The 17,577-nt window shown below is 42.6% G+C and overlaps 2 protein-coding genes across 6 annotated transcripts in view; both read right to left on the reverse strand.

The window, feature by feature from the left end:
- Positions 1–7,559: 7,559 nt before the first annotated feature.
- On the reverse strand, positions 7,560–10,417 carry TIMM8A (translocase of inner mitochondrial membrane 8A). Its single transcript, XM_047843188.1, has 2 exons — positions 10,194–10,417; positions 7,560–8,648 (listed from the first exon to the last, which is right to left on the reverse strand). The coding sequence occupies exons 1-2, from the start codon at positions 10,323–10,325 to the stop codon at positions 8,487–8,489; spliced, it is 294 nt and encodes a 97-aa protein (XP_047699144.1). The 5' UTR covers positions 10,326–10,417; the 3' UTR covers positions 7,560–8,486.
- Positions 10,418–11,032: 615 nt separating this feature from the next.
- Positions 11,033–17,577, reverse strand: part of BTK (Bruton tyrosine kinase) — a 31,937-nt gene continuing 25,392 nt past the window's right edge. For 4 of the 5 annotated variants that reach the window (XM_047843181.1, XM_047843179.1, XM_047843183.1 and 1 more), the window contains 5 exons: positions 17,163–17,379; positions 15,837–15,901; positions 14,909–15,027; positions 14,234–14,391; positions 11,033–11,534 (listed from right to left, as the gene is read on the reverse strand). In XM_047843181.1, the coding sequence (XP_047699137.1) occupies positions 11,463–11,534; positions 14,234–14,391; positions 14,909–15,027; positions 15,837–15,901; positions 17,163–17,379 (631 nt within the window). In that variant the 3' untranslated portion in view covers positions 11,033–11,462. The remainder of the gene's footprint in view (positions 11,535–14,233; positions 14,392–14,908; positions 15,028–15,836; positions 15,902–17,162; positions 17,380–17,577) is intronic. The other variant, XM_047843184.1, reaches the window with a different exon arrangement.

Genomic DNA, 17,577 nt, shown 5'->3' on the forward strand with positions numbered 1-17,577 from the left:
CTGCCACTTCATCAATGAGTCAGCTTCATTAAGTGACTTTTTGCTTTTCTCTTGTTCTCTCATATAATGACTCTGCCAGGGTTATCAAAGATGCTCAGTTCTGAATAATGGTAATCAATTGCTACTGCTAAAGCATCTATGGTGTACCAAGTACTTTACATGTGATCTCATCTTTCAACCCTTTAAGGTGGGCATTACCATCTCAGTTTTATAAAGAAACTGAAAATCAGGGGAGCCTGGGTGGCTCAGTCGGTTAATCATCCGATTTTTGGTTTCAGCTCAGGTCATGGTCTTGCAGTTGTGAGTTCAAGCTCTGCATCGGGGTCTGAGCTGATGGTGCGGAGCCTGCTTGGGATTCTCTCTCTCCCTCTCTCAAAATAAATAAAATTTAAAAAAATTTTTTAAAAAGGAACTGAAGATCAAAGGTTAAATGACTTCCCTAAGGTCACACAGGTGTTGGCAAAGTCAGGATTTGAACCCGTTCTGCCTAACTCTGAAACCTATTCTCTATTATACCATGGTATCTCCAGAATGAAATGTTCCACTCTGGCCTTGCCTTTTAAAGAAACATATCTTCCTATCTTTAAATGCATTAGGAGGTAGTTTAGTGTAGTAGTTCAGACCATTAGTTCTGGGGTCAAACTGCTTGGATTCAAAAACCATCCCTGTAATTTATTAGCTGTGTAACCTTGAATAAGATCATTTCTCTGGGCCTCAGCTCCTCCATCTGTAAATCGATGTAATAATAGTTCTTCTGAGTTGTAATTTTTAGATGACCCATGTAAAATACTTAGTACAACATGTGGCAAATAGTATATATTTTCTCAGCAAAGTATAGCTATTATTATATTATAGATACAGCTCAAAATTCTGTTGACCCTTTTGTTCATCTAGAGTTCCTGATCAGTACATTTGAATCCTGGCTTGCTATATCCTAACCATCCCTTTTATGTATTTCTGTGTAGCAGAAAGTACCCTAATCATATTGTATAGGCTTTGCCTTTTTGAGTGATTTTTTAAGATATAGCCTTAGATACACAACACAAATTTTATTAGTTCATACATTAATGGTTAATGGCTGAAATGTTCCTCTTGTTAAAATGTTAATGGATGTAATGATTTAATCATCAAATTGATTTAGCATTTCTTTCTTTCTTTTTTATTTTTTTATTTTTTATTTTTTTATGAAATTTATTGACAAATTGGTTTCCATACAACACCCAGTGCTCATCCCAAAAGGTGCCCTCCTCAATACCCATCACCCACCCTCTCCTCCCTCCCACCCCCCATCAACCCTCAGTTTGTTCTCAGTTTTTAACAGTCTCTTATGCTTTGGCTCTCTCCCATTCTAACCTCTTTTTTTTTTTTTTCCTTCCCCTCCCCCATGGGTTCCTGTTAAGTTTCTCAGGATCCACATAAGAGTGAAACCATATGGTATCTGTCTTTCTCTGTATGGCTTATTTCACTTAGCATCACACTCTCCAGTTCCATCCACGTTGCTACAAAAGGCCATATTTCATTTTTTCTCATTGCCACGTAATATTCCCTTGTGTATATAAACCACAATTTCTTTATCCATTCATCAGTTGATGGACATTTAGGCTCTTTCCATAATTTGGCTATTGTTGAGAGTGCTGCTATGAACATTGGGGTACAAGTGGCCCTATGCATCAGCGCTCCTGTATCCCTTGGATAAATTCCTAGCAGTGCTATTGCTGGGTCATAGGGTAGGTCTATTTTTAATTTTCTGAGGAACCTCCACCCTGCTTTCCAGAGCGGCTGCACCAATTTGCATTCCCACCAACAGTGCAAGAGGGTTCCCGTTTCTCCACATCCTCTCCAGCATCTATAGTCTCCTGATTTGTTCATTTTGGCCACTCTGACTGGCGTGAGGTGATACCTGAGTGTGGTTTTGATTTGTATTTCCCTGATAAGGAGCGACGCTGAACATCTTTTCATGTGCCTGTTGGCCATCCGGATGTCTTCTTTAGAGAAGTGTCTATTCATGTTTTCTGCCCATTTCTTCACTGGGTTATTTGTTTTTCGGGTGTGGACTTTGGTGAGCTCTTGATAGATTTTGGATACTAGCCCTTTGTCCGATATGTCATTTGCGAATATCTTTTCCCATTCCGTTGGTTGCCTTTTAGTTTTGTTGGTTGTTTCCTTTGCTGTGCAGAAGCTTTTTATCTTCATAAGGTCCCAGTAATTCACTTTTGCTTTTAATTCCCTTGCCTTTGGGGATGTGTCGAGTAAGAGATTGCTATGGCTGAGGTCAGAGAGGTCTTTTCCTGCTTTCTCCTCTAAGGTTTTGATGGTTTCCTGTCTCACATTTAGGTCCTTTATCCATTTTGAGTTTATTTTTGTGAATGGTGTGAGAAAGTGGTCTAGTTTCAACCTTCTGCATGTTGCTGTCCAGTTCTCCCAGCACCATTTGTTAAAGAGGCTGTCTTTTTTCCATTGGATGTTCTTTCCTGCTTTGTCAAAGATGAGTTGGCCATACGTTTGTGGGTCTAGTTCTGGGGTTGCTATTCTATTCCATTGGTCTATGTGTCTGTTTTGGTGCCAATACCATGCTGTCTTGATGATGACAGCTTTGTAGTAGAGGCTAAAGTCTGGGATTGTGATGCCTCCTGCTTTGGTCTTCTTCTTCAAAATTCCTTTGGCTATTCGGGGCCTTTTGTGGTTCCATATGAATTTTAGGATTGCTTGTTCTAGTTTCGAGAAGAATGCTGGTGCAATTCTGATTGGGATTGCATTGAATGTGTAGATAGCTTTGGGTAGTATTGACATTTTGACAATATTTATTTTTCCAATCCATGAGCAGGGAATGTCTTTCCATTTCTTTAAATCTTCTTCAATTTCCTTCATAAGCTTTCTATAGTTTTCAGCATACAGACCCTTTACATCTTTGGTTAGATTTATTCCTAGGTATTTTATGCTTCTTGGTGCAATTGTGAATGGGATCAGTTTCTTTATTTGTCTTTCTGTCGCTTCATTGTTAGTGTATAAGAATGCAACTGATTTCTGTACATTGATTTTGTATCCTGCAACTTTGCTGAATTCCTGTATCAGTTCTAGCAGACTTTTGGTGGAGTCTATCGGATTTTCCATGTATAATATCATGTCATCTGCAAAAAGCGAAAGCTTGACTTCATCTTTGCCAATTTGGATGCCTTTGATTTCCTTTTGTTGTCTGGTTGCTGATGCTAGAACTTCCAGCACTATGTTAAACAGCAGCGGTGAGAGTGGGCATCCTTGTCGTGTTCCTGATCTCAGGGAAAAAGCTCTCAGTTTTTCCCCGTTGAGGATGATGTTAGCTGTGGGCTTTTCATAAATGGCTTTTATGATCTTTAAGTATGTTCCTTCTATCCCGACTTTCTCAAGGGTTTTTATTAAGAAAGGGTGCTGGATTTTGTCGAAGGCCTTTTCTGCATCGATTGACAGGATCATATGGTTCTTCTCTTTTTTTTTTTGTTAATGTGATGTATCACGTTGATTGATTTGCGAATGTTGAACCAGCCCTGCATCCCAGGAATGAATCCCACTTGATCATGGTGAATCATTCTTTTTATATGCCGTTGAATTCGATTTGCTAGTATCTTATTGAGAATTTTTGCATCCATATTCATCAGGGATATTGGCCTGTAGTTCTCTTTTTTGACTGGGTCTCTGTCTGGTTTAGGAATCAAAGTAATACTGGCTTCATAGAATGAGTCTGGAAGTTTTCCTTCCCTTTCTATTTCTTGGAATAGCTTGAGAAGGATAGGTATTATCTCTGCTTTAAACGTCTGGTAGAACTCCCCTGGGAAGCCATCTGGTCCTGGACTCTTATTTGTTGGGAGATTTTTGATAACTGATTCAATGTCTTCACTGGTTATGGGTCTGTTCAAGCTTTCTATTTCCTCCTGATTGAGTTTTGGAAGAGTGTGGGTGTTCAGGAATTTGTCCATTTCTTCCAGGTTGTCCAATTTGTTGGCATATAAGTTTTCATAGTATTCCCTGATAATTGTTTGTATCTCTGAGGGATTGGTTGTAATAATTCCATTTTCATTCATGATTTTATCTATTTGGGTCATCTCCCTTTTCTTTTTGAGAAGCCTGGCTAGAGGTTTGTCAATTTTGTTAATTTTTTAAAAAACCAACTCTTGGTTTCGTTGATCTGCTCTACAGTTTTTTTAGTTTCTATATTGTTTATTTCTGCTCTGATCTTTATTATTTCTCTTCTTCTGCTGGGCTTAGGCTGCCTTTGCTGTTCTGTTTCTAGTTCCTTTAGGTGTGCTGTTAGATTTTGTATTTGGGATTTTTCTTGTTTCTTGAGATAGGCCTGGATTGCAATGTATTTTCCTCTCAGGACTGCCTTTGCTGCGTCCCAAAGCGTTTGATTTAGCATTTCTTATATAAGTACTAAAAGTAGTAATTCAATTATTTTCTTTTATCGCAGGATTTGTGTGTAGTGATCAGTTCCACTTGCTTGTCTTCATAGTGGGACCTCATGATGGCCTCCTTATGTATATTCAGATATGATCTTCTGTTGGCTCACTTTCTGTGTCGGGTATCAAGTTTGGGCATTGCCTTGAAGCAGCTGTTTTAGGGAAGCCAATCACATAACCAGCCCTCAACTGGATACTCTTGACTTGTCTGTGATGGGTGTGGCATTCAAATGAACTATCTGACCAAGGCTTTGGCTATTGCCAGTACCTATGCAGTCCTTTTCATATAGTATTTGCTTTTCCCTACTGCTGTCATCACCTCTCTGCCATTCTTTTCAAGGAATGGCAGCAAAGTCTCTCAGCAACTTTGGTGGTACCACCTGTGGTTTCCTCACCCTAGTTCTTGGGCTTTTTTCCTCCATGCCTTTTGAGAGGTCCCTTGTGGTATCTGCTGCCCATTGACTGGGGATCAATTAATCTAAACAATACCCAAAGGGCGCCTGGGTGGCTCAGTCGGTTAAGTTTCCGACGTCAGCTCAGGTCATGATCTCACAGTTCGTGAGTTCGAGCCCCGCATGGGGCTCTGTGCTGACAGCTCGGAGACTGGAGCCTGCTTCAGATTCTGTGTCTCCTCTCTCTGCCCCTCCCTCACTTGTGCTCTATCAAAAATAAATAAACGTAAAAAAAATACTTCATAAAAAATCTAAACAATACCATTTCTCTTACATGGAATAAAAATGCACGTTACCAGACTCTTCTGCATCAGCCTCTTTTGAATCCAGAAGATGAGACAGGATGGGAGTATGAAGAGTCTCAAAAGATGCACTAGTGGGTGGTCTTTGAAATAAAATCTCCCCAGGCCAAGATTTTTTAAGGTACTCATACGAATGAAAATTGGTTTAAAAAAAGCCCCGATTGCTTTCCATGTAAATGTTATTCTACATGGGGTTTATTGACTTGTTATATTTTTAAATCTAAACTCCTAATAGAGATTTGTTACCATAAATAAATATGAAGTTCTTGCTTGATTTCCTTGCATGTGTCATCCCTAATGTTCATTCATGGGTTCATGGACAGGGGCCTTAGGGATAGTCTTGGTCCAGTTTTCACAGTATGCTTAGTAAAACCCTAGAGGTCCTAAGACAGTGCCTTAGGCACCACAGGGGTGGGTGAAGTGGGGGTGGGGGTGACAACAGCAGGCCTCCAGATATCCCCATCACTGTTGAAGCAGCTTTGCTTCTCTGTTTTATACATTAGGCTTCCAAGTAAGATTGCATTTCGGGAACAGCCTGCTAATTCATTCCTTTTATTTCTTTATGTCTTAAGCATTGTACCCTGAATATTGAAATGAGAACTTTAAATGTTATTAGGGCTGACACTACCACCTTTCTATCAAGATCCTGAAAATAAATTCTGGAGACTGACAAAGCAAACAAAAGCTTAAATTGTTGCTCTGGTATACTTAACTTCCTTGCAGATGGTGACAAATGTTCAACCTTTTCTTTCCTATTATCTTGTACCTAGCAGTGTCACACATAAACTTGGTGCTCAAGCATGTTGTATCAATCTGACAGACTCTTTCTCATTATGTACACTAGCTGAGCAAGCAGTAACACTGTAAAACAAAATGGTTAACTTTGTGTCTAAATGTGAGGAGAATATTTTAATACTAAGTGAAGCAAGAGTAACAATGAATGAAATAGCTAATAAATAATGACATAATAATATATAAGAAAAAGAGTAAGGAAGAATTAAGAAGGCAAAGACTAAAAGACCCTCCCTTTATGACTTGAGGTTTTATGAGAACACACTAAACTCGGGGAGGGGTGGTGGTGGTGGGAAACAATAGAGATATATAGATACAAAGTATATGCTAGATACCTACCCTAAGAGCCTGAGTTCTCCTGGACTTCAAAATGACATTATTATTACTTCTCTACATGTACATGTTCTCCAAACAGCAGCCAGATCCCCGTAAAACTTAAGCGATATCACATCACTCATCTGCTAAAAACCCTCAAATGGCTCCCCATCTTGCTTGGTAAAAACCAAGTACTTGCAATGGCCTACAAAGCCCTGTATGATCAGTGCACATCCCTGCCTCCCAGCCCCAGTCCCTCTCATGCATAGGTCTCTGACTTTATTTCTTAGCATTCTCCTTATTCATTTCACCCCAGTCATACTGACCTTTTGACTAGTCTACTTTAGCATCACAGCATGCTGCTCTGACCTTGGGGCCTTTGGACTTTCTGTAACCTCTGCTTGAAATATTCTTCCCAGATACCAACATGACTTGGTCACTTAATTCTTTCAGGTCTCTGCTAAAATGCCATGTTCCCAAAGAGGCCTTCTCTAACCATCTTATGTCAAATCACAATACCCCCACAAACATTCCCTGCTTTTTCTACATGGCACTCCTTTATTTTTTATGTACTCCTGAGTCTCTGGCAAGAAAGTATCTGGCACAGAGTAATCACTTAAAACTTTTGTTGGGGGTGCCTGGGTGGCTCAGTCTGTTAAGCATCCAACTGTTGATTTCGGCTCAGATCATGATCTCAGTTTGTGAGATTGAGCCCCATGTCAGGCTCTGCGGAGCCTGCTTGGGATTCTCTTTCTCTCTCTCTCCCTGCTCCTCTCCTGCTCATGCTCTCAAAATAAATAAGTAAAACTTAAAAGAAAAACTTTTGTTGAATTTTTTCATCAGGATTTTTAAAAATTTCCTTATAGTACATATATGGTGGAAAGCTAAAAGGACTTGAGGCTTCTAGAAATGTGTATTTCCCCAACCTTCGTGGACTTGAACCAAAGACTCCCAACAGGCAGTTCCACTTTAGGTCTACACTCCAGTATACTACTAGGATTTGAAGTTGGGGGGGTGTGGAATCCAGTCAATATAACCTCTTCTACTACACTCAAGGAATGGACTGTCAACAGTGAAATTTCCCCCATCTCATCTCATCTGAAGGTTCTCTTTTTGTCACATAAAGGTCAGAGATTCCTGGAATACCATGCTGTTCCTTGCACAGAGGAGGTACCTGGACTGATTAACCTTCAGTCTTGGAACCAGACTACACCAAATCTCTCCAGGGTGCAGGTGATAACCAGAATAGAAAGCCTTCTCAATCAGAGTTTAATTTTGTAGAAGCTTTTATTTCAGTGATTAAAAAGATGCAATCAATGGAACCTATACTGATTAACATTAGACATGCACCTCTACCTGAAACTGCTGTTAGTTCTTGACTGGCCTAAATCTTTACAACATACTTAGGCACATCTTTGAATTTTTTCAACCCTGATATACAGCGTCAGTAAGCTTCTTCCTTGTGGCAGTTTAGTAATGAGTATTATGCTCACTGGCTACATTCCTTTATAACCAAAGGCCTCTAGACACTCAAGCTACCTGTACTACCTTGAGACCATACCTTTATATATTTAAGTAAATCACAGCATAGGGGAGATTATCTAGAAAGCTGAAGTGTATTGTATGAATATCCCATCGATTTTTTTCCAACACTGATAGTCAAAACACTAGATAAGGAGGCCTACAGTTAAGTAGCAAATTACCCTTTGCTCATTGCTGCCCTTTTTGAGAGACACAAAGATGTATAACAATCTCCCCAGAAATCCTAAATGAATCCATGCAAATGACAGGTTGTACCTATGTGGTCCCACTATCAAATTAGAGAAAGCAGTTCCACTGTCAAAATTATAGAGGGCAATTAATGGGACTTTGAGAAAGCACAGTCCCACATACAGTAATATGCATCTAGTAGAGTTTTCCATTCATCTGTCAATTGTTTTCACAAGATTAGCATTAAAAAACACAGTCAAATACACATGTCCCTCAAAGCGTGCACGCACACGCACACACACACACACACACACACACACATACACACACACACAAAACTGGTCTTTGTTCATTCTCAGATGACAGGATGTCCCAAGAGTGACAAAGGTGGGAGCCAATCCCCCCATAGCCTTTTCTTCAACTATCCCATCAACAGCTCTTCATTTCTTGGACTACCTTCCTTTTCCAAAGAGGTAATGCTGAGATCAGTCAGAAAGGCTTTCTGAGAAAACTGGCTTGGTTTTCTGGGTCTGTTCCAGTCGATTCAAGATGAACTGGCTTGTATCAATGAAGCGCTCAACGCAGTTCACAAAACAGGCCTCAGCCCGACTATCCAACTTTGGCCCAGGCTTGTCCATGCACTTTTCCTGCTCGGGACAAGATACAGAATCACAAACAGGACAAGATACAGAATCACAAAGAGAACTTGGGGTAAAAAAAGGGGGGGTAACTTCTTGTTATTTATAGGAAAAATTTCACCTAAACCCAGTATCTGTTATGTTAATATTTCTCATTTGGCGTATGGCAAGCAGTTATCTACAGCCTTACATTAAATTCTCACAACAATCCTACCTAATAGATACTATTATTAATCCTCATTTTACAAACAGGGAAGCAGTGGGAGAGATACTTTGCCCAAAATTATTGGGCCAGAAAATGGTGGAGCTATTACAGAGCAAAAAGGGGGGGGGGAGGGGCAAAATACAAGTGAAGTAACCCTTGGCTGAATTTGGCTGTAACTCCACAATGCTGCCACCATTAAATGCCTTTAGACTAACTGCCAGGGGGAAAAAAGGGAGGTGAAAGCATAAATCACAGCAGTGACACCCTGAAACCTATCAAACAAAAAAAAGACATCTATTACCCAAGATGCTGTAACCTTGTATACTTAAGCCAGAAGTTCTTGAATCCTCTCAAGATGAATGGAAAGTTGTATGAATTTTCCTAAAGGGCCCACAAATTACAGATTCTTAGAGGAATCCTCAACCACACCTCCTCCTGGCCCAAATGTAATGAATTACAGTTGTTGTTTTTTTTTTTTTTTTTTTTTTTAAAGAATGAAAATACCAAGTAGTACAGGACTTAAGTAAGCATTCGTTAGGGGTCAGAGTCCCACAATACCATCAGTTTATGTGAAAGGGACTATGGAACCAATAACTGTATATAGTTCAAGTTATTTCAAATGAATTTTATTAGTTATTCTCTGCTGTGTACACAAGCGTCAGACTCTCCACTTCCAAGGAAAATTATCCTTGACCTTTGAATTCTATGAGATTTTTTTTCTCAAGGCAGGGCAGTTATGCTGTCCTTGGCAGGTAGAGAACACTTTGATCCTAAGCTGCAAATGCCTTTCACCCTTTTGCCAAGTCCCCTCACAAGGCATATTCAATTCCTCAACATTGAGACCCGAAACAGCTTGGTATTACACAACAACCCAACAAAAAAGCAAATTTAAGTGTGGGGGGGGGGAGGGAGACGCTACTTTTACAGTTAGTGGGCTACAGCGACTCATTTGTCACGGACAACGGTTAAAGCAACTGGGAAATCCAGGTTAACCCTGAGGAGTCCAGGAATGGGGGACTCGCTTCCTGGGAATCGGGTTCCAAAAATAAGAGCTCAGTATTGGTGAACAGCACCAGGCAGCGTCAACCTAGGGTCCTAAAAGTGCTGCTCGGGACAAGTGTGATCCCCAGTCCTCTGCACCAACAAAGCCGAGGTCTGGCGTGAGAATTCCCCGAGAAGCGGGGTCACCCTCTCACCCCTCCCGCTTGGTGTGAGAAACCGAAGGAAACCAAGGCAAGATGCTACCGGGTCCTCCCCGTCCCCGAATCCCGGACGTCCTGACAAGTCCCGCCCGGAAGGGGCAGGGGGAAAGCAGGGACAGTGGCTAGGTCCCAGCCCCAGCTCCTCACCCAACAAAGTTCCGTCATCTGGTGCACCAGCTGCTGGAAGCGCTGCTTCTGAGTCTCCACCTCGATGAAATGTTGCAGCTGTGGGTCCACCGAGCCCAAACCCGCCGCGGACGAAGACGAGGAGGCATCCATCCCAGCGCCGCCACGCGTGCCGAGAGGAACTCCGCAGCAACTCACCGACCTTCACATGTCTCCGCGACGGAACCGGAACCACAATCCACCGCCTCCAGACCCGCCCCGTGACTGCAATGCGCCGGCGTGTGGCCCCCTACCCCCGCCCGCCGCTCCTCCCAGCCGCTTGCGCTCCCCGCTCCAGCTCGCGACCCAGCGGCCGCTACCTACGTCAGCCGGGAGGCCTCCGGGCTTGTAGCCGGGTGTTGCGATGCGGTCGAGATGCTATTCCAAAGAGAAACGGTCAAAAGTGAAAAAGGAAGTTACTTCACACCAGGTGGCCGGTTCGGTCTGCCCGACAATCCCTGGCCCTGCCCACTTCCAAATTGGCCCGCGCTTTTCCTGCCGCTGTGACTGCTAGGCCCGTCTCTTAGCGATCCTGGAGCCCCAGTTCTTTGATGGTGTTTTGAAAGAGGCTCCTGCAGAATTTGTCCCCAACTTTCAGAATCATTCCGGTAATGCTGCATGCACTGGTGCTTTGCTTGTGAGTTTATCTCTGATTTAGAGCCAGAATTTTCCAAGAGCCAGAGGAGTTAATTGCCGTGGATCTTGCCGAGTTCTCAAAGTAGGAATATGGCAAACCAATGCCACACAACAGTTCTCTGCAACACTGAGATAGGGCGCTTCAGGGAGGTTGTGTGATTAATCGAGGTAGCAAGAAACCTTCGTGCTTTCCAGTAATTTTATTTTATCAAAACACCCTGCCCTCCCATTTTTATGACACCATTTTATTCTTGCCAAATTCTGCCTCCCGCCCCCCAAGCTCTAATGCCTACCCAAAGAGCTGTTGGATCCCTTTTCAGGCTATTTACATCCCTCCCTCCTCCAAACTTTCCATCCCAAATTCAGTCCTGTCTTAATACTCCTGGAAATTATTTTCTCTGAGAACAATACCAGGCACAAGAATTCCTTGGCTTTTGCTCAGAAGGTACTATCCCAGAGAATCATAGAAAAGAGTCATTCCTAGATGTAGAGAGGGGCCTTTGTGTATTCAGCAAGAGCACAAAGGACCCAGTGCCTGTAAACCTGGGATTTCCTCAGAAATGAAATTGGGGCTTGTGGAGGAGAGGGGTAGAACCAAGAAGCTTATTGGTGAGCTCAGGATTCTTCATCCATGACATCTAGGATGTTGCTCAGAAGAATTTTGAAAGTAGGACGTTCCTCTGCTTTCTAAAACCAAACAGAAAGTAGAGTGTAACAGCAGGCTAAAATCCAAAATTCAAGGGAAATGCACTGAGTAAGCAGCAAATGTTTATCAAGTGTATACTATATTCCCTATAGCATAACCTGTCAATTACACACAAAAGAAAGAAAGAAAGAAAGAAAGAAAGAAGAAAAGAAATGGAAGTGCTCCATAATGTCTTTGTGCACTTTTCATCTTTAGTAACTCAGGTTATTAATGTGATGGGACAATTCACAAATTAAACTCACAAACACTGATTAAACTGAGGGTAAATTCATTACAAAATTGTACATCAATGCATCCTTATTGTGGATCCTCAAGTGAAAAATGGCTACTGAACAAGTTTAAATGTTTGACAGAACTGAAATTGTAAGCTTTCAAATACGGTTTCTATCATCCCACAAAGTTCTACAAAGAAATTAACATTTCAAGATCATGGGCTGCATCAGTGGGCAGAGATCCTCAGCACCTAGGACATTTTTATTACCACTGTCTGGCCTCTAGACTAAGACCCTTTGTGACCACCATGGTCCATAAACCCCTGAGGTATTTCGTGATTCAGGGCATATTCATGCCAGAAAGGTCTCAATCCATCAGAACCAAAGAGTCATCAATTTCTTGTCCCTTTGAATCAGTGGTTCTTAAACCTAGCTGAGTATCAGAATTTCCAGGGATGTTTAAAAAGACTTTTCTGGGGGGGGGGGGTACCTGGGTGGCTCAGTTGGTTCAGTGTCCAACTTTGGCTCAGGTCATCATCTCATGGCTCATGAGTTTGAGCCCCTCATAGGGCACTGTGCTAATAGCTCAGAGCCTGGAGCCTGCTTCAGATTCTGTGTCTCCCTCTCTACTCCTCCCCCACTCGTGATCTGTCTCTCTCAAAAATAAAATAAACATTAAAAAAAGTTTTTTTGGAAGACTTTCTGAGTTCTGCTTCAGACACACCTAATTGGAATCTATGAAAGTAAGGCCCAGTTATCTGCAGTTTTAAGAGTTCTCCAGGGATTCTGATATGCCAATTTCATGAGTATTACTTTTCTTTAAATGTTTATTTATTTTGGTAAAAAGACAGAAAGAGAGACAGAGAAAGACAGCGACAGGGCATGAGCAGGGGTGGGGGGTGGGGAGCAGAGAGAGGGAGAGAAAGAATCCCAAATAGGCTCCATGATGTCAGCACAGAGCCCAATGTGGGGCTTACTCCAAGGAACCATGAGATCATGACCTGAGCCAAAATCAGGAGTCAGACGCTTAACTGATTGAGCCACCCAGGTGCCCCTCATGAGAACTACTTTAAACAGGCTCTGCAGAAAGCACCTGTATGAAACAGTTAACTAGCAGAATGAGGATGTCCTAGTTGGGAAGGAGCATTGTCAATCTCCCTTAAACCTGCATGGCGCAGGAGAGAGAAGGGAAATGGTGTCCCTTTCTCCATACATCCTTTGTGACTTCAGTCATTTGTTGAAGGGAAAGGAACCATGCTTTGATCCAGATACCCACTTTTCACCCCACCAAGAGGACTCCAGATTCACATATATGCTTGTTGGACACTGTCCTTTCCTGTTTCTAGTGGCACAGAACTAAGCCGAGCATTCATTTCCTGCTAGAGATTTAGGGTGCCAAATTAAAGTTGCCAAGGATCTACTGAAAAGTGGAGAAAGCACCTCTGAAAAAACTCCAGGTGAGAGCAGCAACACATTTTATTTTATTTTATTTTTATTTTTGAGACAGAGAGAGACAGAGCATGAGCAGGGAAGGGTCAGAGAGAGAGGGAGACACAGAATCTGAAGCAGGCTCCAGGCTCTCAGCTGTCAGCACAGAGCCCGATGCGGGGCTGGAACTCACAGACCACGAGATCATGACCTGAGCTGAAATTGGATGCTTAACCAACTGAGCCACCCAGGTGCCCCCAAAACATTTTAGTAATAGTGGGATAGGCTCCTTATTTTCAAAATACCACTACTATCCACATACCCCATGATGCATTATATTTAAAAAAAAAAATGACCACTACTGGGGCACCTGGGTGGCTCAGTTGGTTCAGCATCCGACTTCATCTTAGGTCAGTGGTTCTTGAGTTCGAGCCCCACATTGGGCTCTCTGCTGTCAGCATGGAGGCTGCTTCAGATTCTCTGCCCCCTCCCCCCCTCCCCTGCTTTGCTCTCTCTCTCGCGCGCGCTCTCTCTCTCTCAAAACACTAAATAAACATTTAAAAAATTAAAAATGACCACTGCCTATTTTAGTTCCTTTCAGGATTTTTTTTTAATGCCATTTAGGACCACAGCCAGAAAAGGTTGGCAGTTAGTAAAGTAGAAGAAAAAGCCAATGACTTCCAAAGGAATCAACACAAATTTTAATGACTTTTCTCTTCATTGTAAGAGTCCATACATTTGCCTGAGTACCGTTAACTGCCTGCTTATGCTAGGTGACATGGGCCCACAACATCCCCTCTCCCTAAAGCTGAGTTGGTAATGGAGTCTGTTAATGATACTCTAGGGAAAACTGGATGAGCCTGGGAAAGCCTCTGGCCATCAAAGGACTGGGGTACAGGCTGGGTCCAAGAATGTGTGTAGCTATCGGTGTGTGCCCAGCTGCCATGTGGCCAGGGAGCATGGGGACTGGGTGCCTGGCTGGCTAAATGGGAAAGTACAGCTTGAGGAAATCACTTAAGAGGTCCCAACAAAACACTTACCTCATGCCAGCAGCTGTACATGATGCTATATACCCTCTCTGAAGCTAGATGAGGCCTATAGAGACGTAGACCTTGGGCAATGTGTTCAGCTGTTTCACTGTTAGTAAATCTTTCATATGGCATCTTCCCCAGAGAGTAAATTTCCCACATCAAAACCCCTAGAAAATGAAAAAATGTATTAAGTCGATTTGCAGTCTCTTCAGGTAGTTGGGACACTAGTCTTCCTAGATCAATGTCAAATATTAGATGGAGCTGATTCCCCACACTTTGAATTTTGCATTTGGTCCAAACTGCTCCTGTAGTACTGACCACACTAGAGGGTAAACAGGGTCTTACTGGACTATTAGCTCCTCTAGGAAAGAGACAGCTTCTTATTTGTAATTATAGGGTCTGGTAGAGTCCCTTGGTACATAATCAGTATTCAGAAGCTGTGGAATACTGAATAAATTGTTCCTCTCAATATATTGTGAGTTCTAAGAAGGCAGGAATCATGTCTATTTTACTGTTTTTAGCCCCAGGAACCCCTGTGGTGCCTGACAATAGTAAGCACTCCCTAAGGATTAGAAGAATGAAAACAACAAATAGTAACCTCTGTGTGCAGGTTACAAAGTGGCAATTTCCCCACTGCTTTCCCTTCCTTTGAGCTATATAATCTGTATAATTTTATCCACTCACCAAAAGCCCAAATGTCAGATTTGCTGCTGAACTTGCTATACATAAGGACTTCTGGTGGAGACCACCGGACTGGAAATTTGGAGCCTACTGAGCTTGTGTATTCATCATCCAGGACATACCTGTGGATGGTTCAAGACTTGTTACTGTTAGGATTTGGAGAGCTTGACATGTGCTTAAATTTTCTTGGCACAGTCATATGAACTGCACAAATGCATGCCTATGGGCCAATCAGTATGTTTTTAAAAAGTTATTTTTAATGTAATCCTGTTTTCTTATCTGAATTAGCTTTCTTGATTAATAATATGGTTACAGAAAGTATGAAGTGAAATAATACTCCCTTCTTCTTCTCTGTCCTTCTTTGTCTTTTCTCCTTCCTTCTAGTCTGTAGTTGCCCGTGGGAATTAGACTAATTAGTAAAGAAGGAGGCTCAGGAGTAGAGACAACAGGATTAACAAATCAAAAAAAAATATTTGGAGAAATTGGCTAAAGAGGGAATGACAAAATAGAGGAGAGGGATACAAAGGACAAAAGAAGTGACTTAAATAATTCAGAGAAAGAAAAGGAACAGAAAGACTAGAATGAGGGGGATAAAAGAAAGGGAGAGGGTGAAAAACAATAATGCTGCCTCATGTTTGTGCTGTGCTATTTTTACTTTTACTTTTTTTAATGTTAATTCATTTTTTGAGAGAGAGAGAGAGAGAGAGAGAGAGAGAGAGAGAGACGGAACAGGGGAGGGGGCAGAGACAGAGGGAGACAGAATCTGAAGCAGGTTCCAGGCTCCGAGGTGTCAGCACAGAGCCCAACGCGGGGCTTGAACTCACGAACTTCAAGATCATGACCTGAGCCAGTGTCAGACACTTTGAATGATTGAGTCACCCAAGCACCCTTATTTTACTTGTAGAGGGAAAGATGAAAAAGATACACTTACCTGGACAGGCCGAAGTCAGATACTTTAACAACTCCTTGATCATTTACCAAACAGTTTCGGGCTGCCTGTAGTACAACAATTACCAGTGAGACTCTGGCCCTGACATACAGGTCACAAAGGCACAAAGCTTCTGCCCACCAGGGGAATGAAGCCAGGGAAGCTTCATCTCTTTCACTTCAGAGACACTTTCCCACCCAGCAGGAGTCAGCTGTTGCCACTGAGAAACTTGGATACATTTCCCATACATCTAAAGCAACCTGCTATGTAGACATAAGTAAAACATTGAGGGCATGCAGAGTGATTCCATTCACAGTAATGATTCCATGACACCCCTTCCTCTACCAAAATGTTGAGAGAATTAGGGGAAACAGAAGGCAAGTTTGTTTTGTTTGGTTTGCTTTTCTGCCAGTGGGCTAAGACAATTTGAGCCTTGGCCTCCCTGAAATAAGCAGTGGCACAAACTCTGATGCCTCTAGAGGCCAGGCAGGCACAAAATGAGAGAGTGAAGTGGGGAGGGTAGATTGCAGGAAAATGCAAGGCATGCAGTTGGTCTGAAGGAGGCAGCTGTTCCTCAGCACCAGTTGACTGTTAGCATGGTCTGTGAGAATGGGCCTGGTGTTTCAAGATGGTCAAGATTTTCAAGACAAGCTGGAAATTCAGTTTTTATTTTTAATGAAAACACTTTTTATGTTTATTTATTTATTTTGAGAGAGAGAGAGAGAGAGAGCGAGCACAAGCAGAGTAGGGGCAGGGGGCGGGGAGAGAATCCCAAAAAGGCTCCGCGCTCTCAGCACAGAGCCTGATGTGGGGTTTGAACGCCCAAGCCGTGAAATCATGACCCGAGATGAAATCAAGAGTCAGATGCTTAATCCATTGAGCCACCCAGGTGCCCTCAGTTTTTTTTTTAAAATGTGTTTTTAAGTGTTTGCTAAGTAACATACAACATTTTTTTTAATAAAAGAACAAATGCACCCAAATGTACAAATGTACTCTGATGTAACCAAATGAGGTTCTGTGCCAAGGAGCAGCCCCAGTGTAAAGCAGGGTTGCCCTTCTGTCCTGAAGGACCCCACCATTTTTACTTGCTGTGGTAGGGGATGCGAGTGAGTGACAGCTCTAGCTACCACCATGGCAGAACTTGTGTTGGGGCTAGAGATCCTTGACTGGTTGACCACTGGAGCATAGGTTCACCTAACTCTTAATGCCTTCTAGATAAAACTGAAATGATGATTCCAGCAACCCTCCTCATCCATGTACTATATATATTCCTCTGCTACTTTCACCCCCTCGGTCCTTGGTCCCAGGCCAATCCTTCTGAGGTCCTACCAGGTCTCGGTGAAGAAATTGCTTTGACTCCAGGTATTCCATGGCTTCACAGACATCCTTGCACATCTCCAGCAGCTGCTGAGTCTGGAGGCGGTGGCGCATTTCCCTCAGGTAGTTCAGGAGGCAGCCATTGGCCATGTACTCAGTGATGATGAAGATGGGGCGCTGCTTGGTACAGACGCCATACAACTGTACCAGCTTCTCATGGGAAAGATTCCTACAGGAGAGGCAACAAACCAGTCCTCCCTTTCTGGCTCTGCATACTAATCAGAAAGGGGCTGGAGAGGAAAAGAGTTGGCCTGGAAGTAGAGTATCAGGTAAGGGACCATGATAACAAGTTGACTTTCCTCCTTCCCACCCTAAACCACAAATATGCCTAATATGTGAGAGTAGAGAGGGATTTGAAGCCTGTCAA

This window comes from Prionailurus viverrinus, chromosome X (genome assembly GCF_022837055.1).
Source record: "Prionailurus viverrinus isolate Anna chromosome X, UM_Priviv_1.0, whole genome shotgun sequence".
NCBI lineage: Eukaryota > Metazoa > Chordata > Mammalia > Carnivora > Felidae > Prionailurus > Prionailurus viverrinus.

Coding starts and splice junctions, on each gene's coding strand:
- TIMM8A (XM_047843188.1), bottom strand. CDS start 10,325: ATGGATGCCTCCTCGTCTTCGTCCGCGGCGGGTTTGGGCTCGGTGGAC. Junction 8,649..10,193: donor AGATGACGGAACTTTGTTGG/GTGAGGAGCTGG, acceptor TGTCCCGAGCAG/GAAAAGTGCATGGACAAGCC.